We start from the raw sequence: 23885 nt of genomic DNA, 5'->3' as shown, positions 1-23885 counted from the left end.
CAGCAGAAGATCAGACATGAAAGTGGAGATAACACAGAAGACCTGCAGCAAAGGGTCAGAGGTCAGACTGGGCCACGTGATTCAACAATGAGCCAATGATCATCAAGTAGTGACTAAAGCAGAGCCCTGACGTTCTGACATTTATCACACAGTTAGAACAAATGTCTGCTGATGACTTCATCTCATGAAATGACTGATAGATGTTAATTCATTGATCAGCTGAGCTGCTGATCTTCATCGTGCACAGAAACATTCAGCTTGTTTCAATCAGTAAATAACTCCCACTACTCTCAGTTTGAACTGTTCCCACTCAAAATGCTGTCAGAACAATGATCATTGTAGAACTTCACAAACATCACGTGTTGTTTTCCACATGTAAGATCAGCAAACATACAGAAACTTCCTGTTGCCACACACGGCCTCTAAAATCTCTTCCACGCTTTCTGTCTGAAGTCCACTCTCTGTGTCGGATCCACAGGAAACAACAAGATCTTATTAACATGGTTTTCAATGTGTCTCCTTCCAAAAAGTCCAACCAATGAACAAATGTGTATATTTGTGGAGGCCGAACAAAAGCATGACACATTTGTCTGTTTCTATAAACTGGTGTCAAACACAAATATGAAGAGTTTCATTGACAGACTCCAAAATGCCCCCACAGTGAATCAAAGGGAAATCCTACAGTGTGCAGAGAATCTTAATGGCTCCAACATCAACACATCCACAATGTTGGATCCAGTTCTACCTCACAGAGTTACTAAGACACACCCTCTGCCAGCATTACAACAGCTCCACCTGCTTCACCTGCCTCCTCAGCCTCTGTACACCTGAAGAGAAAAGAAAGGCTCCAAAAGCTCAAATCTACAAAGGATTCATGAAGTTTCATCCAACAAGAACATGTTTGCCTTCCACAGTGTGCTGTTAGACACCACTGTACCTCTGCCATTTCAAAAAGAGCAGCTTGGGAACATTTTGGCTCCAAACACTTTGTGTTTAAGTTCCTAATCTTTGTTTTCTTTGTGAACAACATCTGGAGCTTTTTGCCTCATAGAAACATCATTTTGTTCTTTAGATGACAGCAGATTGGGACTGAATAATCAATCACTATCAAACCAATAAAGATGCTGATTTTACAGGAACTTTGTTGGAGAATCTGTAAAGACATGAAACTGGTGGAGATCCCAAACCAGTTGATAGTGCTGATTATTCCAAATAAAGCTGTTTTCCATTTGAGATGAAATGACTTTCTGTCCTGATATATAATAAAGATGTTGTTGTTTTTGAGCCCCTGTATTAAAAGTAGATCCAGTTTAAAGTCAGCTTGAGTTTGATGTCTTTATGTCAAAGCTGCTCATGATGTTGAGCTGCTGATGGAATAAAAACAGTGAAAAATCTGCCTCAATATAAAAGCATGTAGTCCAGACTTAAATGGAGCCTGTTGTTAGCTGAGGTCCACACACAGTGTTTGACAGTGTAAACTGTGTGAAAGGGCTGCTGGTGGAGCTCACTAGGATGAGCAGGTGACCATGTGCCACGAGGTGGAGAGCAGCTGGCCTGGCTTTGATTCTGACCACGTCCCCTTTCTCTCTCCCTCTGCTTTGCTGTCACTTATCTTCACTGCTCTGTCCAATAAAGCTGAAAAAGGCCCCAAATCAAAGAAATCTGCTGCAGCCTCTGAAATGTCTTCTGTTTCCTTCCCAACGGCTTTTTCACCGTCAGCCCATCAGACAGTCCAGCAGCATTTATGATGATGTCATGATGTTGAAGAGACTGCTATGGTGGCCTCCCATGACCCCCAGCCTCATCTACACTGAGATGCAGACATTTGGAAAGCAGACAACTGAATAATAGTGCAACACAACAGTCTGTGTACAGACACACACTGAGCTTTCATAGAGTCAAAGGAGTCAATCAAACACAGCTAGTTGAGTCATTTCTTGTGTGAGTCTAAAGTGAATCTAGTATTTGAAAGTCCACTTCCTGTATTTGTTGTTGAAGACTTCTTCAGCTTCTTCTCAAGGACATCAGCTGCTTGTTTGGCAGCAGAGGCAGTTAAGAAGCTTCCTGAAAAACACTGAACAGTGAGTTCACTGTGGCATATGACAAATTCAGCTTTCTATGTGCAAATGTGTCTGTGTCAACCTTTCAAATGCTGTTGAATCCAAAACATCAGCGGCTCCTTGGCTGCTCACTTCATGCACTTCTGTCTTTGTGACAGTCCAATGACATCACAGCTGTTTCCACCCCCAGTGTCTCAGGACTGGACACCTTTAAACATGTGGAGGATCAAACAGCCGTCCAGCTAAACATACATGAAACTATCAAAGCTGACAATCATTCCAATAACATCTAATGGTACATATATATAGACACAGGACTACAAGGAAATGGCTCTCAGCATCTGGCTGTGGGAACAAATGAGTCCCTGTTTGTGTTCAGATTGTGTGCATGTTTTAGACGTGTGTCACATGTAGAAACACAAAAATCCCACAATGACACAAAGATGTGTTTGACACAACTGTGCAGCTGTAAGTTGTTTCTAATGATTCATTGAAGCTCTTCTAACATTCTGGAGACAATCAGTCCATGAATCTGTTCAACACCACAACAATTTGACTTCAATGTGAACGTTTGCCATTAAATAACCTTCTTCATCCAGCTGACAGCATCCTTCATTCTATGATATGAACAGTTCCTCCTGTTGATGACAAACCTCTGACATGATCTGCTTGAGGAGCTTTTTCATGTGAAGCTCTCTGAGCTCAGGGCTAAGTTGCTGTGTTTCATCTTTAAGAGCTGCTGCCTCCTCGCCGGACTTGTTCTTCTCTTCTTCTCCTAATGACACCATTTCTGCTTCAGAGCTTTCACTGGGCCTAAAACAGATGAAGAGTAGATCTACTGCTGTTCACTGTTTGTGTCAATATGGAGAAATATGAAAGACAAACACAGCACATACAGAGAAATGTAGACAGAATGTGCAGCCAGTGCAGTAAATGGTCTAAATATCAGCTCTTTAGAAAATGATCCTGATGAACATGAAACTAACATCCAATGAGAAACACAGCTTCCTTGTTTCATGTCCAATAAAAATAAATGAAGAGCTAATAAAGAGCTATTCTATTGTAAAATGCTGAGATGATTATTAGACAGAACCCAGCGGCTCACCAAAAGCCTGCGTTGAAAATCTATATGAAAGTAATCTATGCTCATATATGGCAAAATCCTTTAAGTGTCACTGTGTTTTTCATCTGTGCTCTTGTTGGTTGGACAAGTTTGTAAATGACAAAGAGCTCAGTGGACTTTGCATCCATCAAATCCTGTTAGATGTTTGCTTTTCCTTCACAGCTTTGTGATGAAGGCTAAAGAACAGAGATATGAACTATTGCCAATATGAATCCTGATGCATGACGTGGGCACAGACCCACCAAAGCAACACTCAGCTCACCTCATTCCAGGCGCTTGTCTGCTGGAGACCATGAGCCTTGTTAGTCACACATTAGCACCGTGGTAGGAAACAGCCTCCATCATTTCATTAGATCTGAATTTGGACTGTTTCCCTCTGGATGAGAACCAAGTCTGTCAAATCTATTGATCCAACACAAACTATCAAACACATTGGCTCACAGTCAGATTGGCTTTGTATGGATGGTGTAACAGGGGCTGGGAAAGGATGCTGAAAGCTGAATATAATACAGAACAATAACAGGACATATAATAATGTAGCAAACATGATCTTCAACAGGCACACTTCTATTATTCATGATCACAAACACAAAGAACTTGTGCAGCCCTGATATCAGCCCTAATATATGAGTGTGTTTGCCCAAAGATTGAAACAGCATCAACATGACAGCTGTAAGAAATCTTCTCTCAGCCTTGTTTGGCAGAAGATCCCTGCAACAAAGATTGTAGCTGAAAGATGACGTGTGTAAAGTTTGTCTTTGGGAGGGTTGAGGCTGTTTTTAGACCTTTGATAGTTTCAATCCAGTTCTGAAAGACAGAAATAAAAACAACATCATTAAGATCAGATCATGGAGCTGTTTCCTGCCTTGTTTCTAGCTTCACATTACAAGACTTTACAACAATAAAGATGCTAACATGTATCTGTAGCAACAACATCATTGAATCTATAACAACTGGAGCCAAACCAGTGGCTCTGCTGGGATCACTGGTGAGCCAACACTTCCTTGTTGATGCAGATTTCAGGGCTTCCTGTTGCTCCTCCGTTATAACTGTTCTCTCTTCTCAACACATGATGACACAAAGGAATCAGCAGTGACGAAGATGATGCTGAAGCACACATTTCACACATATAACAGACCAGTGCAGTTACACACACCTCTGCTTGACATTAGGCCTCAAACAAAGACACAAAACACTAACTTGACTCTAAATAGAAGAAACTGGCAGCTTTTTCTCTTTGTGCAAACACACATTGCACTATAAGGGTAACCTAGCACACAATGATTGGACAGCACAGTGATGATGCTGGGAGATCCTATACGCAGCAACACAGAAACACTGAGAACTTTAAACATTGATTATATTGAGATAAGCAGCCGACCCAGTCTAGATAAAGGCGAGCAGCTGGGACCGCTGCTGCACCAAAAACAGGTTTCAGTGTTTCCATGTGTGTGTGTGTGATGTCTTTACTTATACTGGTCAACAGACTTTAGTCAACACATTATTGAAAGGTGTTATACATGAAATAAAAACAGTGTTTCATCTTTATTCCTCTGAAGCAGCTGCATTATAACCAATCTGCTCCTTTGTGGCCTTTAAAACAGCTTAAATAACTGTTGTTATATTTGTTTCTGCTCCTCTTGGACAGACGACTCTTGAAAAGAAATTTTTGAATTTCAATGTGACTTTAACTGGATAAATATGGGATATATAAACGTCTGCAACAAACTGATTCCAGCTTCTACCTCATGATAGGAATGTTTTTGTGGCTCAAGATGACCTGATATCTTTCATGATGGAGACATTTGACACATGTTTCACATATTATAGACCAACAAGTTATTCATAGCAGTTTAAATACGGGGAGTCACTTTTGGGCCCAGCAGATAAAACAGAGCCAATATTTCCTTCTTTATTTAAGTGACGTGTGTCACAGATGTGACCTAGTAAAGTGTAGCTGAACATTAGTAACGTTATTAACACTCTCAGCTCGTCCTTGTTCCAGACCTGAAGATCCTCTTCTTTCATTCAGCAGCAGCTTCAGGTCTCTGATGGTCCAGGCTTGTTGTTGGGAAACAGCCCTGCTGGGATGATGGTGTCCTCACAGAAACAGTCAGTGATGCTGTTGATCTCCATCACAGAGCACGTCCCAGTCTGCAGTCTCAGTCCTGCAGGGCCTCGCTGGCTTCCTGACTCCACCCAGTCAACAACAGGAAGTGTTTGAACTGCAGGAACAAACTGAGGCTGTGGTCAAACAGGAGTTTTTATCTCCTGGCTCTGACTCTCACTGCGGCCCCGCTGCTGTGTCAACATGTGTTTGTGCTAAACAATGATGGAAAGTGTTATAAATGACTTGTTGGCCTCTGATCTGTCACAAACAGCTGAAACGTGTCTCTCATGAGTCACATGAAGGTTTCTGACAGAAAGGACAAAAAGTAGCTGCAGTCAGTTTGTGTCATTTTTATATTTATTCATCTGGGAGAAAAATCTGAGGGACATTAAAATGTGTTTTTCACCAGAGACAAGAACATAAATATAACGTCACAGGTAAATGAACATATTTCAAGTAAACAGCTGGACTGATCAGGTCCAAACACAGAGTGATCAACAAACAGCTGTCATATCTTTATATATAAGCTCTTTATAAATCCTGTTCACTGCAGTCTGTTTACTAATAATGTCAAACTGTTAGAAACACAGAAACATGGTCTTTGTTCACATAAACCTGTCTGGGATCCTTTGTTGTTCTTTTGATGCAGAGTTACATTATAAATATAAAGAGTTATTTCAGAGTCTCATCAGTTTTCCTGCATGTCTTTATTGAACACATCAGCAGGGCTGAAGCTCTCATGTTAAACACACACTGATCTATGGACACGTTCATGTGTTTCTAACAGAACCAGGCTGTTATCAGCTGCACTAACATGATGCCACACACACTGAATGTAACAGTGACAGTTTACATCATCACACAATCAGCTGTGATTGTTTCACTGTCATCAAACTAGTCAACAGGAAGTAGAATCAATAGAAACCAATCATTTACTGACAGCATGTCTGATTGAAATCAGTGCAGATTATGTATGAAGTATAACTGCACACAGTAACTGTGTTACAATAAGGACTTAACAGCGCCCTCTGCTGGAGTGTTTCAGTACTGCGTTAACTAGAATACACCACCTCCTCCTCCTCCTCACACCACCTGCAACAGCTCTACTCTTCTATGACTACAGTCATCCACAGCACTGATGTGAGGTCACATGGTTCATATGTAAGGAGCACAGAGACGTGCTAGCAGCTGACCTCAGGTCAGTTTAATGACTGTGAGCAGCAGCTGTGTTCTTGTCACTGTGACAGGGAGACACTCTCAGACACAGCACTCATGTCAGCTTGTTCTCATGCAGGAGGATCAGGAGCTCCATGTTTGTCTTCATGTTTGAATCATGATGTGTTTGTGCCATCAGAGTCTGTCATGAGTACTCAGGGTTTCACAGCAGCTCTTCTGGATGCTGACGAGGACTCCAACCTCATGTTTCACCTCTCTGAGCTTCTGATGTCTGTGAACACTCGTGTTTCTTCTCTGGGCTCATCTGGACAAAAACACCTTTCTGTGTTTGGCTCCAGCCTCATTGTGACTGACAGGAAGTGTGTTATCCATGAGCTTCTTTGTTTCCTGCTGTGTTTCCTGTCTGTGGACAAACACGAGTGTTTCAGCTGAGGACTTGGTTCCTTCCACCTGTCCATACAGGACATCACGCTGTCTTTTCTCTTTAAATGCAGCTCCAGGTCCTTCCACGTGCTGCTCTGTATTTGTGCAGTTTGTAGTGTGTCCTGGGAAACGTAGCACACATGGTGTTCTTCTGCTGTTTCCTCCTTTCACTGAGTGTGAAACACTGACGCTGTGCTGTTGTTCACAGAGCTGATTCTAGCTGCAGCTGGACTCTGTCATCTAACTGAATGTGTTGGTGCTGATCACGGGGCTCTGAGGGGGGAGCAGCAGGAGGACTCTGGATGCTGACGTCAGTGTATCTGTGGAAGCTCACACAGCGTCTCTGTCATTCAATATTGTGCTATATATTGTATCTATGCAAAGATGAACAGACTGTGTGTTCACTGGTCTCTGTGCTGCTGACTGCTTTGCTGCAGCTCTGATGTCATCATCACTCCCTCCTCCACCCTCAGCAGTCCCAGCATGCTGCTGTGGTGCACCCCACCCTCACTCTACACCTGAGCCATAGACCACACCCTCCACCTCAATATACACCACAGTTTTCTCTGCTATGGAAATGAGATCAGGAGGAAATCATTATTATTATTATTTAATAAATGCTCACATTAATGTGGGCTTATTTGTTTCATATTAGAAACATTAGTCGAGTGTTTTTAGTATAAAATGGTGAAAGTCCCTCTTTTTGCTCCTCCCGTCACCTGTGGATGGACGGTGCTGTTACCGTGGTGACAGCTGTGAGCTTGGATGTGTTTCAGTCCTGCCTGGTTATCACTGCAGGAATTTTTCACATTTATTACAGGTAATAACTCTGATTTTTCTGTGTATTATGAACTAAATGTATCCTGATACACACAGAGATGGATGAGCAGAGGTCACATGATGAAAGAACAAACATGGAGTCTTTGATTTATTTAGATATTTATTGATGAATGCAAACAAACCCTGACACTGAACCATCGTCGAGCAGAACAAACCTGATCACATGACCTGCTGACCCAAACAGTGAAAAGCTCCATGGCAACAACAACAAACAGCCTCACATATGTTAACAGAGGCTGTTAGAAGCACGGAGTCTTTACAGTCTTTCTCCTGTTTGTACACAGATCTCTGCACATCTTCATCACAGTTACTCACAGACGTGCAGAGTGTGTGGATATCAAAGCTAAGTTTCCACCATGTTTGTAGTCTGTACTGGGACTCATGGAGCATCTCTCTATGAGCACTCAGTGCTTTAAACAGTGAGTCCCAGTTTAACCAGCAGCCTTCACACCACACATCACACAGACATGGAAACTTCAAACCCTCAGACTGAAGTCACTGGCAGTCTCTGGCACCAGCGACTGCACTAACAAACATACAGCAAACAGTGAAGGTTTGGTAGAGAAAGCTGGTTGGGTAATACCAAGTATGCAGCGGAGGAGGCGGGGTTACATTACTAGAGGATTAAACATGAAACTATTTTGCTGATAATAATTGAAACGATTAAAGAAAATCAACAAGCTATTTATGCAAAATAATTCATAATTTTATAAACTGGAATGATTAAATTATATTGGCTGGATCTGATTATTGGGGGTCGTGACCCCCGTAACCCCCCTGGAAATTGCGCGCCTGGTCCTGAGGTCAAATCCACCATCTTTGTTTCAGAGCTTCATGTTCTCCCGTGTTTGTGGGCGTCCTCTCCGGTACTCCAGCTTCCTCCCACAGTCCAAACACATGCAGTTAGTGGGGTCAGTATAACTGTGAGTGGTTGTGTGTCTCTGTGTTATTCCACCTTAATAAATGACTTCCTGTTAGCATTAAGTGCTTCTGTAGGACTGATGTCATTTTCATGGTTGGATCATTTAAATGAAGCTGGACTCAGATGCAGTAAATAAGTTGATTGATCATTAATGAATAAAGCTGGTCAAATCCATCACGTGGACACATGTGATTGTGTAGTATTGATCCCAATGCTGGTATTAGTCCTGGATCAATAACACTGGATGGATGCGTTCAGCATGGAGCCCTGAGCTGTGTTACAGACAAACATGAAACTGACAGGTCTGTGTCATTCACAGTCTGTAACACTTCTAAACAACAGAGGCTGACCCAAGTGCCTCAGAGCCAGGCACGCTCACATCACAGCTCTCTAAAGAAGTTTCAAAATAAGAGCTGAAAGCTGTGTTTGCTTGTGTTAGCTTATTATTGTGGAGACTAACATTCAGTGATCATGTGTTCAGACTCATAATGATTACTCTCATAAATCCTGATCTTTGTATTTACTGTGTGTTGGATCAATAACTGAGATTGATCGTATCACACAGCTGTGCTGCTGCTGCTGCTGGTGATGTCAGCACATCTGGAACAATACGAGGTATCTGCTACCAGACTGAGCAGGACGTGAGACCTGTGGACTGTTTAAAGCTGTCCCTCCACAGGTCATTCAGACCTGATCCACACCTCAGTGAGATTCTCTGACTTCCTCAGTAGAGACAGAAACCATTCAGATCTGGGACCATCAGCTGACTGATGATGTCACACAGACTGTGTTTTTCAGGAACAGTGATTCTGATGTGAGCCTGCTAGCTGACAGCAGACCTGATGAAACCACATGTTCACATCTGTGAGGACAGACTGGACTCTTTGACTGCACCTTGGTTCTCCTCAGAGGTCTGTACAGGAGCATGTCCACCCCCACTGAAGATCTCAGTCACTGTGAAACATAGAAACCTGCTTGTGTGGCCTCTGCCTCACATGTAGATACAGCTACAGGTTTCTCTGTCAGTCAGACTGAAACAGTGTCCTGATGCTGCATCATTCAGCTCTGTGCCCCAGTCAGCATCACTGTGTCTACCAGTGTCAGTGTTTCTTTTCCTGTAACACTCAGCACAGGCTCAGCTGGTATCCAGTGTTGGACTTTCAGCTGCTGTGATAGATCCTCTAACATAGATCAGCTCTGCTACATGTTGTTAGATCAGTGCAGCTGCCTGTCATGTCCTGATGTTTCTCTGGGTCAGCAGCTTCTCCATCAGAGGTTCACATGGAGCTGATCCAGTATCTCCAGTAACTGTGTTCTGTGCCTCACTGGTTCATCCTTCTGTCTGTGTGACGTCAGTCAGATGTTAAACTCTGTAATCTTCACTGTGTCACAGAGTTCAGTGAGTCCCGTTATTCACAGGATCAATCAGATCATCAGAGAACAGCTGATCAGCAATCAGTGGTGCCAACAGCGCCTCCTGTGGTGAGAGGATGCAATAATGCAATGTAGCATTTTTACACTGAACACTTCCAGTCATGGAAACTGTCTGTTGGATCTGTGTGACGTTGCTTTCTTGTGTTGCTTTCTTGGTTAGAGTTCCTCACAAATGTGCAGATTATTCTTCTAATGAGGCGTCGACCATGTTTTCAGTTCTTTGGAAGAAAACATCGCCCTTTGCCATCCTTACTTTTCTTTGACTTCTTCAAATGCAGCTGAACTCCAGCTGGTATTTTATTGGACTCTGCAGCTGTTTCTGGTCATCAGTTCATTCCTGCAAACCTCTGAACCTGAACAACAATGATGCTGCATTGCTGGCTGATCCCAAAAGGTTGATTCTGTTCATCTGGACGTTTTCACGTTTGCTCACTGATCAGGTGACGTCTTCAGTCTCAGCTGACTGCAGCTTTACAACCTTACAAACAGCACATTTGCACAATGACTGAAACCAGCAGCAGCAGCACCTGATATATATGATACTAATATAATACATATACATATATAATCCATACTAATGATGAAGGAACTGAGCTCACAGTCCATTGTTCATTCAGTGAACTACTCAGTTTATTTTGGGCCTCAGAAATGCTCACTCTGCTTGTACATCACTGTCAGCAATAGACTCATTCTGCTGTGTGGACAGGAACACATGTGACATCACTTCCTGTTTGTTTGTGACTGAAGAGGAAGAAGTTTACAAGGAATCATTTAGAAGAGTTTCAAACATCAACTGATTGAATCCATGAATCTGAAAACGTGTTTGTGAGTGAAAGAGACAGACATGTACAGACTGAACTATCTGTTCAACAGTCAGAGTGTTTCTCTAACAGGAGACACTCTTTACACTCCACTCAGCACAGAGACACTGAGGCACCAGGACCGACCGTAAACCCAGGATAAAGAGTTTGAGTGAATGTGGTGTTGAAGGTGTGGAGGTGGATCAGAGTGTCAGAGGAGACTCTGTAGAAGGACAGAGTGCCAGCAGGACAGTCCACATACACTGCTGCTCTGTTAGAGACAGAGGAGGAGGAGGAGGAGGAGGAGGAGGAGGAGATGGATGTTCGTCTGTTATTGTGGATGGCAAGGTAAACTTTATTATCACAGATCAGACTCCAGGACTGATCATTGAATCCAAACACACAGTCACCACTGCGTCCTTTCCTTCTGTAACTCACTGATATACAAAAATCTCCTCTCCATTCGACCTCCCAGTAACAGCGACCAGTCAGACCATTTCTACACAACAGCTGAGGAACATCAAATCTGTCTGGATGATCAGGATATGACTGAACCTCCTCCACACGTGTCACCTTCCTGTTGTTGTCAGACAGTTGGAGGTTTGTGTTCACTGTGTTTGTGTCGATTGTGAGTTGACAGGAATCTGATGGAGAGAACAAACACAATCCAGCTGCAGTTATTGATCCATCATCTGTTCATTGATTGACACTTTGATGACGACTGCTGACATGATGAAGATGGTCTAATGTGTGCTGCTTTGTTTTCATGAATCCCATTAAAAACACACTTACACTTCCTCAGACCTGGTCTCAACCATCGGACTCCAGCAGGCTCCACCCTGAAAGGAGGAGGAGGGGTCAGAGCAGCACAGTCAGCATGTACACATGGACATTACATGGCTCTCATACACACACTGTTACACACTGAGCTCAAAGCTCGGCTCCACTGTTTTATTCAAAGAAATCTACATTTATTTATCAGCACATTTAAAAACAGGTTGAGCCAAAGTGCTGCACAGAGTAGAGATAAAATAGGAAACATACACAGTAATTACTATAAAGACTCGTCAGAACTGAAAGCTACAGAGTACAAATGTGTTTCCAACCGGGTTTTAAAAATGTCGAGTGTTGGTGACGACCTGATGTGAAGGCGACTGTTCCAGAGTTTGGCTGCAGCGATCGATAAAGCTCACCTCTGTTTTTACGGCTAGTTCTGGTCAGAAGCTGCTTATCTGCAGACCTGAGGGCTCTGCTTGGATTATTTTTGTTAAAGAGAGATAAGATGGAGCCAATCCATTCAGAGATTTAAAGACAAACAACAAGATCTGGAAGTGGATTCTACGACGTACTGGTAACCAGTGGAAAAAGCTGGAAAAAGCTGGTGATGGGTCGTCTAGCACAGAGCCACCGCTGGAACCAGACAATTCATGAGGGAGAGAACTGTGACAGTGCTGTTCCTACACTTGACCTCAGTCGCTCTCGTCTGCTCCCTCGTAACACTGCTCTTTATTGAGGTTACATGAATATGCATAAGTTCATTAACATATGACGTCTTACACAGGTATGAACAAAGAGTACCAGTCTGTGCATAGTGTAGGTATGTGTGTGTGTGTGTCTGTGTGTTCCAGATGTGACCCTGTGACCCCAAAGCTGGTGCTAAGATTCCAGCGGTCCCCCTAACAAAGGGCTCTTATACTTAACCAGACACAGAGTAGGTGTCCTCCTATACCTTAAATCAGTATGAGAAGGTGCGACCTCTCTCATGACCTTAAGTTGTGTGTACATGCCAGAGCACTCTGGAAGGCACACAGAATGAGAAAGAGCTATCGAGAAACACTCCTAAATCTTTAGTTCTTAACTTTTCCAGTGGGCCAAGGTCAACATTATCTGCTAATGATAAATAGGCTGCCGTTATAACTAATGCTAATTTGATGTGAATTAGCATTATGCACCAATGCTAACACTTACTTTTTAACAATGTGAGTAGCTAATGCTAACACTCTTTTCCCTAGCATTACGACAATCTGAGCTGCTAATGCTAAGTAGGCCGCCATTAGCACCTACGTCTAATTTGAAGCAAATACGCATTAGAACGCAATGCTCATATCATTTTCCTTTGCTTTATTAAATTGTGAGCAGCTACTGCTAAATCGACGGCTGTTATTAGCTAATGCTAATTTAATGCGAGTTAGCATCATTTGCATTATAACGATGTGAGGAGTTAATGCTAAGTATGCTGCCATTAGTGGCTAATTCTAATTAGTGGTGAATAATTATTACCAGCTAATGTTAATATCGTTTTGCTAATTAGCATTAGATTAGTGAGGAGTTAATGCTAAGTAGACAGCTATTAGTGGCTAATGCTAAATTTAGGAGAATAGGAATTGGCAGCTAATGTTAATACCATATTTTCTTTACTTTTTAACAACAGCAGCGGCTAATGCTAACACTACTTACTTAATTAACTTCATTTAGCATTAAGAAGTTTATGCGAAATAGGCTACCATTGGTGGCTAATGCTAATTTTAAGTGAATAAGCACTGGCAACTAATGCTATTCTAATTTCTAACAATGTGAGAAGCTAATGCTAAGTAGGTTGCCATTATTAGCTAATGCTAATTTATCTGCTAATGCTAACAATGTTTTTTCTTACATTTTAACAATATGATTATCTAATGCTTATCCGATAATGCTAACACTTTTCACTTGCATTATAACGATGTGAGGAGCAATGTTCCCTCTAATTTTTCATGTGTCTGAGCGAACACACAAACTCCCTGAGCGATCCCTTGGACCACTGTGAGCGACATCAGACGTGTGCACTGTGGTCACGCAGGCATCTAATCCATCCAAGATATATGGTTTATTAAAATAATCAAATTACAGCATTTACACTTATGTTAGACTACTTTTAAACTGCTTTAGCCCATTTACAATGAAAATGTAAAAAAAAATCTTGCTCATGACCTGTGTAGTATGTTAACACTATTGGAAGTAAAAATAACTTGAACTCCAATTTTAAAACACAACTTTCTTTCTTTTCTTTTTTTTTATAAAGCTCTGACTTGTATTATGAGTCTGTGGTCTGGGAGAAAGTCCTGTAACTCTGTCTGCAAAATATAGTATATAATAACCAATGCTGGGCAATGAATTATATAGTTACTCCTCAAAAAAGTAACTCAGTTTGCCAAACAAACAAAGTTTTTTGCAGCTACTTTTTTTAAATGCAGCCAAAGCGTTTTTAAATAAACATTTCAAACTATTTACAGAACAATCAGCTGTTCTGCATCAAATTTGATGCCACACAAATTATTTGTGCCACTCCAAAAAATAATTTCTGTCCACTATGAGATAAAGGAGAACAACATACTGATACCTGCAGGCCTGACAACAGGAGATGTATGGTAAATGGCCTGTATTTATATAGCGCTTTACTAGTCCCTAAGTACCCCAAAGCGCTTTACATATCCAGTCATCCACCCATTCACACACACTGGTGATGGCAAGCTACGTTGTAGCCCCAGGGTGGCTGTGGCCACAACGTAGCTTGCCATCACCAGTGTGTGGATGTGTGTGTGAATGGGTGGATGACTGGATATGTAAAGCACTGACAGAGGCGAGGCTGCTGAACACTGGCGCCACCCGGCCCTCTGACCACCACCAGTAGGCAACAGGTGAAGTGTCTTGCCCAAGGACACAACGACCGAGACTGTCCAAGCCGGGGATCGAACCGGCAACCTTCCGATTACAAGGCGAACTCCCAACTCTTGAGCCGCGAGTTGGTATCACTGCTGTAACACCTGTAACATTCAGCAGTCGCCTCATTGTTCTGACACACACAACAAAACTATTGACTACACTACACACTAACTACACAAGATTTGCGCTAAACGTCGAAACCTCTCATGTCTCAAAACACCGCCATCACTCCTAAAACTTCCCCCCCATTTCTTAACAACTAGATGCCACATTGCCATATCATTTTTGATTGGTCGACATGGTAGTTTTTTGGACGAATAGGAAAGGAAGAGGGGGGTTGGTTTTGTTTTTGCTCACAGGCGGAGAGTGCTTTCGAGCCTTTTTTCTTATAAAACGCTGTTTTTCCCGTTTCTTCCCGCAGTAAATATAAACAACGATAGTATTCAGGAAGAAAACCAAACATTGCATATATTTTTAATCACAACTCTGGTTTTACATGGCCTGTCAACACAATATAAAAACTGGTATAAAGTCCACACTTTTTCGTCAATTGTTCCATCTGTCCTGCTCACATCTCCAGTGGTTGTACACGTTGTCATTAACGTGGCTTCACTCCACATCAGCCACGCCGCTTTGCTAGCTAAAACACCGGTGTCGGCACATAAGGACGCTGTCAGAGCCTGTCAACGACGTTGATTGGCTGCGTATATACGAATGTGAATCGCATTATTGGCTGGACTATGGGATAAGGTGGCATCGTTCTAATCCCATACGGGAGCAGCCAGTCACTCACTGAGTTTTGCACTCACTGCAAAACAGAATTCTTAAAGTATTAATTTTAATTTCAATTCAGGTTAGATTTTTTTTGTGCACAACGCAGATTTTCTTTGCGCAGAGACTGTGCCAGCAGTGCACAATTGCGCACGTGCGCAGCTTAGAGGGAACATTGGTAAGGAGTTAATGCTAAGTATGCTGCCATTAGCGGCTAATTCTAATTAGGGGTGAATAATTATTACCAGCTAATGCTAATATCATTTTCTCTTCTCTTTTAACAATATGAGCAGCTAGTGCGAGGTAGTCTGATACTAGCAGCTAATGCTAATTTGATGTGAATTAACATTATATTAGTGAGGAGTTAATGCTAAGTAGACTGCCATTAGCAACTAATGCTAATTTTAGGTGAATAGGAATTGGCAGTTAATGCTAATACCATATTTTATTGCCTTATAACAATGTGACCAGCTAATACTAAGCAGGTTGCCATTATTAGCTAATATTAATTTGAGGTGCATTAGCATTATCCGCTTATGCTAACAATGTTTTTTCTTATTTTTTAACAATACGCCATTAGTGGCTAATTCTAATTTTAGATGAAAAAGCATTAACAGCTAATGCTCATACTGTTTGCTTTGTAAGAATGACAGCAGGTAATGATACGAAGTCTACCGTTATTAACTAATGCTAATTTGATGTGAATTAGCATTATTTGATAATGGTAACTCTTTTCCCCTGCATTTTCTCTTTCCTTATAACAACTTGAGCAGCTAATGCTAATTTGATGTGAATTAGCATTATATTGGTTAGCAGTTAATGCTAAGTAGGCTGCCGTTATTAACTAATGCTATTTTGACATGAATTAGCATTATGCGCTAATGCTAATACTAATACTATTTTCCCTTACTTTTTAACAATGTGGAAGGCAAATTCTAAGTACGCTGTTGTAAATAGCTAATGCTAATTTAATGTGAGTTAGCATTATCCAATAATGCTAACACTGTTTTCTCTTACTTATTAAAAATGATAGTAGCTAATACTAATACTCTTTTCCGTTGAGTAACAACGAAGTGAGAAGTTAATGCTAAGTAGGCTGCTTTTAGCAAGATGGCGCTGGAGTGACGGCAGCCTTTCCAAGTAGCGCTGCAACACCATACTTGTTTCTTAACTTTAAACTGTGCTAGACTAGTCTTTCAAACTTGTCTTACCTTCCTTTAGTCTCTTTACTTTCTACCTCTTAGATATACTATGGATAACACACTTTTTAAAACTTCTGGAACCAGCTCCTTCATCTAGTCAAGAGCGGAGCTGCTGGCACTTAACACAAAGGCACAGACCGGCATGAGACACAACATCCCGGCTGAGATAAAGAGGAGCTACAGAGCAATGTTCCCTCTAAGCTGCGCACGTGCGCAATTGCGAACTGCTGGCATGGTCTCTGCGCACAGAAAATCTAACCTGAATTGAAATTAAAATTAATACTTTAACAATTCTGATCTGCAGTGTTAGTCAGTGAGTGACTGGCTGCTCCCATATGGGATTAGAACGATGCCGCCTTATCCCATAGTTCAGCCAATAATGCGTATATACCCAGCCAATCAACGTCGTTGACAGGCTCTGACAGCGTCCTTATGTGCCGACAACGGTGTTTGAGCTAGCAAAGCGGCGTGGCTGATGTGGAGTGAAGCCACGTTAATGACAACGTGTACAACCATCGGAGATGTGAGCAGGACAGAGAGAACAAATGACGGAAAAAGTGTGGACTTTATCACAGTTTTTAAATTGTGTTGATAGGCCACGTAAAACCAGAGTTATGATAAAAATATATGCAATGTTTGGTTTTCTTCCTGAATACTGTTGTTGTTTATATTTACTGCGGGAAGAAACGGGAAAACGGCGTTTTATAAGGAAAACGCTCGAAAGCACTCTCCACCTGTGAGCAAAAACAAAACCAACCCCCCACCCTTTCCCATTGGTCGAAAAAAGTACCATGTCGACCAATCAAAAAATGAATGGCAATGTGGCATCTAGTTGTTAAGAAACATGAGGAAGTTTTAGGAGTGACGGCGGTGTTTTGAGATGTGAGAGATTTCAGACGTTTATCGCAAATCTTGTGTAGTTAGTGTGTAGTGTAGTCAATAGTTTTGTTGTGTGTGTCAGAACAATGAGGCGACTGCTGAATGTTACAGGAGTTACAGGAGTGATACATGTCCTGTTGTCAGGCCTGCAGGTATCAGGCTGTTGTTCTGCTTTATCTCATAGTGGACAGAAATTATTTTTTGGAGTGGCACAAATAATTTGTGTGGCATCAAATTTGATGCAGAACAGCTGATTGTTCTGTAAATAGTTTGAAATGTTTATTTAAAAATGCCTTGGCTGCATTAAAAAAAAAAAAAGCTGCAAAAAACTTTGATTTTTGCCAAACCGAGTTACTTTTTTGAAGAAGTAACTATATAATTAATTGCCCAGCATTGGTCATTATATACTATATTTTGCAGACAGAGTTACAGGACTCTCTCCCAGACCACAGACTCACACTCATAATACAAGTCAGAGCTTTATAAAAAATTTTTTTAAAAAAACGAAAGTTGTGTTTTCGAAGTTGGAGTTCAAGTTATTTTTACTTCTAATAGTGTTAACATACTACACAGGTCAATGACTAGATTTGTTTTTAATATTCATTGTAAGTGGGCTAAAGCAGTTAATTAAAAGTAGTCTAACATAAATGTAAATGCTGTAATTTGATTATTTTAATAAACCATGTAACTTGAATGGATTAGATGCCGGTGTGACCACAGTGCACACGTCTGATGTCGCTCACAGCGGTCCAAGGGATCGCTCAGGGAGTTTGTGTGTTCGCTCAGACACGTGAAAAATTAGAGGGAACATTGCTACAGAAGCTGCAAGGCTGGAGCGAGGAAAGCGGATCACCGGAGGCGATTCAAACCATCAATCCCAACAGTGATCATGGGCAACGTGAACTCGTTACAGAATAAGATTGATGAACTGACTGCTCTGAACAACCTGAACAAGTGCAGTTTGTTTCTCTTCATGGAGACGTGGCTAACCGAGCTAACACCGCAGGCTAACGTAGACCTATGTGGATTTAGTTTAGTCATGTGATCTTTGTGTGTGTTTACATCCCTCTGAGGGCCGACACAGCAGCTGCCTGTGAGAAAATACACACAGTCACAGCAAGACTTCAGACACAAAACCCAGAGGCTTTCATTATTATATCTGGAGACTTTAACCATGCCACTCTTGATTCTACTCTGGCTGCTGTTCACCAGTTTGTGAATTGTCCCACAAGGAGCAACAGGACAATTGACCTACTGTATGCTAATGTGAGAGATGCATACAGAGCCACCCCCCTCACCCCACTAGGGAAGTCAGACCACAACCTGGTTTATCTACAGCCGCAATACACACCCCTCGTCCAAAGGCAGCCACCTGGACAAGGGTAAAGGCACGGTCAGGATCCTGTTTCTTGACTTTTCCAGTGCCTTCAATACAATCCGGCCCTGTCTGCTCCAGGAGAAACTAAACAGGATGCAGGTGGACCCCTGCCTGGTCTCTTGGATCTCCGACTACCTCACTGACAGACCACAGTACGTCAGGCTGAAGAACATCACGTCTGACACTGTGGTCAGCAGCACAGGAGCACCACAGGGAAGTGTGCTGTCCCCTCTTCTCTTCACCCTGTACACCTCTGACTTCTGCTATAACTCTGAATTATGCCACATTCAGAAGTTTGCAGACGACACGGCCATCATGGGGTGTATCTGGGATGATCAGGAAGAGGAGTACAGAAGTCTGGTGAGGAACTTTGTCACTTGGAGTCACACAAACCACCTGCAACTCAACACTTCAAAGACTAAGGAACTGCTTGTGGATTTCGGGAGGTCCAGACCAGATCCACGGCCAGTTCAGATAGAGGGAGAGGAGGTAGAGGTGGTCAACACACACAAGTACCTCGGGCTGTGGGTGGACAACAAACTGGACTGGACGTGCAACACGCAGCACATGTATAAAAAAAGGCCAAAGCCGACTGTACTTCCTCAGGAGGCTGAGGTCTTTCAACATCTGCAGGAATCTCCTGAGGATGTTTTACCAGTCGGTGGTTACAGGAGTACTTTTCTATGGCGTGGTGTGCTGGGGGAGCAGCACAGCAAAGAAGGACTCATCCAGGCTGAAGAAACTGATCAGGAAGGCTGGCTCTGTAGTCGGCATGAAGCTGGACACTCTGGTGACAGTGGCAGAGAAGAGGACCTTAAAGAAACTGATGGACATTATGAACAATGCCAGGCATCCTCTGCACACGGTCGTAAACAATTAGAGGAGCCTATTCAGCGACAGGTTGCTTCTCCTGAAGTCAAAAACCAACAGACTCAAAAACCCCTTTGTCCCACACGCCATCAAACTGTTTAACTCCTCACTGGAGGGGAGAGGGAGGAGAAATAGGGGGACAAGGGAGGGTGGGAACAACTGAGCTGTAGGTGCTTTTTTTACACTGTGCAATATTTGTAATATTTGTTTTTTGTTTGTCTTTTTTTCTTATATTCGACCATGCAATAATCACTGTGCAATATACTCACTCAAATGAGCAATCCTATTTATCCATATTGTATATTCTGTATCTATATATGTGTATATGTGTATATATGGTGTATTTATGCTTATATCCTTTCTCTCATTCCCCTTAATGTATCTGTAACATGCAACTTCTTTCGGTGCTTTGCTACTGGAAACTGAATTTCCCGGAGGTACCCACCCGAGGGATTAATAAAGTTTCATCGTATCTTATCTTATCTTTAGCGGCTTATTCTAATTAGGTGTGAATAATTATTAGCAGCTAATGCTAATACCGTTTTCTCTTTCCTTATAACAATATGAGCAGCTAATGCTAATTCGATGTAAATTAGCATTATATTAGTTAAGAGCTAATGCTAAGTAGGCTGCCATTAGCAGCTAAAGGTAATTTAAGGTGAATAAGCACTAGTAGCTAATGCTAATGCCCTTTTCTCTTGTGTTATAATGATGTGACGTTAATGCTAAATAGGCTGCCATGAGTGACTCTTTTTCCTTGCATTATAACGATGTGAAGGGTTTATGCTAAGTAGGCTCCCATTAGCAGCTAAAGCTAAGTTGAGGTGAATAAACATTAGTAGCTAACGCTAATACCCTTTTCTCTTGTGTTATAATGATGTGAGATGTTAATGTTGTTCTCAAACAACAGAATAAGAATGAAATATTGATTCTAACAGGGCCCATAAACAGCATGAGCTTAGCAGCATTAGCTTATCAGAGTTTCTATCATGGTCACACAAATCCTTAGCAGAGCAAAGTGGCCTACATAGCAATAGCTGCTCAAGTTGTAGAAATCAAGGGAAAACAGTATTAGCATTAGCTGCTAAATGTGCACTTGAGAGCAAATTTATTCTCAATTCAGTTGTGAATGTAGAGTTTCCAGTATTTAAGCTTCCATTTCCAAATGTTAGCTGCTCCTGTCTGCCTCTTTGTCACACGCACAGACTGAAATGATTCACAGCCTTGTTTCATCATTCTGTCAGTGTCACTGACTGTCAAGGTGGACATACAGCATGGGAAACATAAACATTGCTGATCTCAGGTACACCTGTGACCTAATAAAGTGTATCTAAAGTTACAAAATGTTGTCTCTGTTCAAATATTTATGGACCTAACTGTAGGTCTACTTTTAATGAAACTCTCAACATGACTTATCAGTTATCATTAATGTTACTGCAAACAGACTCCTTGGAGACCCCATACATAAATGTACTATCCAGCTAGAGTAGTGTGTCAGTCCCTGAAAATATTCCGACATGTGTGATTGTTCATGTCTCATCAGCAGGAAGCAAACAGGAAGTGAGTGAAGGATACTGGAAATGTTTCCAGCTCTTCTTCCTCTATCAGATATTCTCTTCATACCTGAGAGTGTCCAGTCTCCAGCCTGGATCCTTCAGTCCAGCCGACAGCAGCTTCATTCCTGAGTCTCCTGGATGATTGTAGCTCAGGTCCAGCTCTCTCAGATGGGAGGGGTTGGAACTCAGAGCTGAAGCCAGAGAAGTACAGCCTTCCTCTGTGATCAGACAGCCTGACAGGCTGCAGACACACAAAACAACAATCCTTCTGTTATCCATATCTATGGCAGCATAACTAAGGGATGGTTCAGGGTCACCTGATCCAGCTCTAACTATAAGCTTTATCAAAAAGGAAAGTTTGAAGCTGATCTTCAAAGTAGAGAGGGTGTCTGTCTCCTGAGCTCAAACTGGGAGCTGCTTCCACACCAAGTCAAACACAGCCAGGCTTTCTTTGCTGCTTTGACAAAACCTCCAATTCCAGTCAGAGATGATGAGCATCATAACAGTGATGATCATTTCTCTGTTAACCCAGGCTTTCTGCTTCAGGATCTGTCCACGCTCACAAAACAAGGAGACCTTTAAACATTATTTCACTAAATGGATGGACTGAGCATGGCCTACAGATGAACTGGTGCCAGAGATCATAAAGAACATCAAACAGTCAAATTCAACACTTTAGATGGAAATTTGAGATTAATGCTGCAGACAATCATGAACCTGCTGAATTCATGAACATCAAGAATGCAGCGAGTGGTAAAATAAAGATTTGACCTCAGTGTGCTCAGTGTTACTGTCTATTCCTAACATATTCCTAACATGATAGCTGCACTTTAGAGCTCTAAAACTGGAACTGCCACATATTTAAACATGTTACTCAGTACATTCAGTTTTGACACTCGTCCACAGTCCAAAAAAGGAAACATGGAGATCATATCAGTTTGTCACCAAAGTCTAATTTTTCCAGAGGGCAGTGTTGATACAACTAAAGTTATTTGTAAGCAAAGTTGAGTTTTTTTATTTTATCTGGACCTGATACTTCAAGTCTGAAGTATCACTTAAATGCATTACATGCTGTTGATGGCAGCAAACAAACCACCCAAACAAACAGCGGTGGGAGGCTTGGGCAGACTACGTAGGATCAGCTTGTGGGAGGAGTCTAGATAAACCAAAGAAAGACAAGCTAACAAACGCCACAGTGAAGTGGATAGCTACAAACTGCAGGCCGATTAGTGTTGCTGAAGAAGTCGGTCTGAGGAACGTTCTTAGGATCAACAAATGACGGCATGTATGAGCCTCCCTCAAGACGCACCATCACAAGAAGAATACATGAGCTGTAGAAAAAGGAGAGACTACGAAAGCAACAGCGTTACAACGTGTACCAGCTGTTAGTCTCTCTGGAGACTACAGGGCGTGGCTGGGTAACCATGGTTACTTGGGAGTTACAGTACATGATATTAATGAAGAGTGGGGGCTGCGTTCGATAGCAAACAATTTGTTATGAGGTAATCAAGCTGATCATACTTTAATCGGAAGCCCTTCACAATAATTGCAAAGCTTTTATTTTGTACAACTACCATCAGTTCGTCTGTACTGATGGTAACTTAAAGTCACACTAATGTCGTTTAATTTATAGTTTATGTAGTAGAAGTATACTACAGTACTCTGATCACTGATAGGATAGATTTATGTAGATATAAACCTTTGTGTTTAACATTACTGCATTATAGTACTGTGATCTTTGTCCTTATATATGGCTATGTTAGCTATACTGACGTATGCATATAACTGGATATGTAACTTATCTATTCATCTTATTTGTCATGTATTTGTATTGTGTACTTCCTTTTTGGAAGAAACCACACACGTGATCACAGGCACAAGAATCAATCAGTGAAAGAATAAAGTGCCTCAATCCAAACTTTAAGCTCCTTATTCCACACGCTGGGATCATTTGGCCTTCAGTGGTGTTCTGGCTGACACACCGAAGTGACCGGAGTGCTAAAGAGTGAATCGGACACACCACTGTCATCCCTGATATCTCCACTACATTTAATCGTCCTTCAGCTTGTGACTGCCATTAGATGGACTGCCATTAGCTGATCTGCTAGTTAGCCAGTGTGCTAGTTAGCTGGTTCGCTAGTCAGTTGGTGTGCTGACCAGCAACCATTAGGTTACAAGATGAGCTTGTCTGTCTGATGAGCAACTCTCTCTGTCTTGGTCGTTTTGTCTTTGGGCAAGACACTTCACCTATGGCTTACTGGTGATGACCAGAGGGGCCGATGGTGCGATATGGAATCCTCGCTTCTGTCAGTCTGTCCCAGGGCAGCTGTGGCTACAACTGTAGCTTGCCTCCGCCAGTGTGTGAATGTGAGAGTGAATGAATAGCGGAATTGTAAAGCACTTTGAGGGTCTCGAAAAGCGCTATATAAATGCAATCCATTATTATTATTAAGAGCATCTTTAGGCCTGACTGTGCTCATCCTTCCTCCAGCCTCTCCTTACCAAAGATAACAACTACATCAGTATTAGCTCAATAACAATTTCTGCAATTCAATGGTGGACATTTACTTTTAAACCTTGTGTATAACATTAAACCCTAAAAGTCCGAGTATTATTCTTTGTGCAAACAGCTCTTGCAGGTT

At 41.9% G+C, this 23885-nt stretch overlaps 2 protein-coding genes across 2 annotated transcripts in view; both read right to left on the bottom strand.

The window, feature by feature from the left end:
- The window catches only part of LOC135932491 (protein NLRC3-like), a 41595-nt gene extending 18926 nt beyond the window's left edge, over positions 1-22669 (bottom strand). The window contains exons 1-4 of the mRNA XM_065469978.1: positions 22623-22669; positions 21311-21484; positions 11681-11727; positions 11357-11532 (exon numbers count right to left, since the gene is read on the bottom strand). Of these exons, the coding sequence (XP_065326050.1) occupies positions 11357-11532; positions 11681-11727; positions 21311-21484; positions 22623-22669 (444 nt within the window). The remainder of the gene's footprint in view (positions 1-11356; positions 11533-11680; positions 11728-21310; positions 21485-22622) is intronic.
- LOC134624293 (NACHT, LRR and PYD domains-containing protein 12-like) overlaps positions 1-23885 on the bottom strand; it is a 521298-nt gene that overhangs the window by 103715 nt on the left and 393698 nt on the right. The window lies entirely within an intron of this gene.

This window comes from Pelmatolapia mariae, linkage group LG3_W (genome assembly GCF_036321145.2).
Source record: "Pelmatolapia mariae isolate MD_Pm_ZW linkage group LG3_W, Pm_UMD_F_2, whole genome shotgun sequence".
Classification (NCBI taxonomy): Eukaryota; Metazoa; Chordata; class Actinopteri; order Cichliformes; family Cichlidae; genus Pelmatolapia; species Pelmatolapia mariae.
The sequence above is the reverse complement of the archived record's forward strand: the minus strand, read 5'-3'. Positions and strand labels throughout refer to the sequence as shown.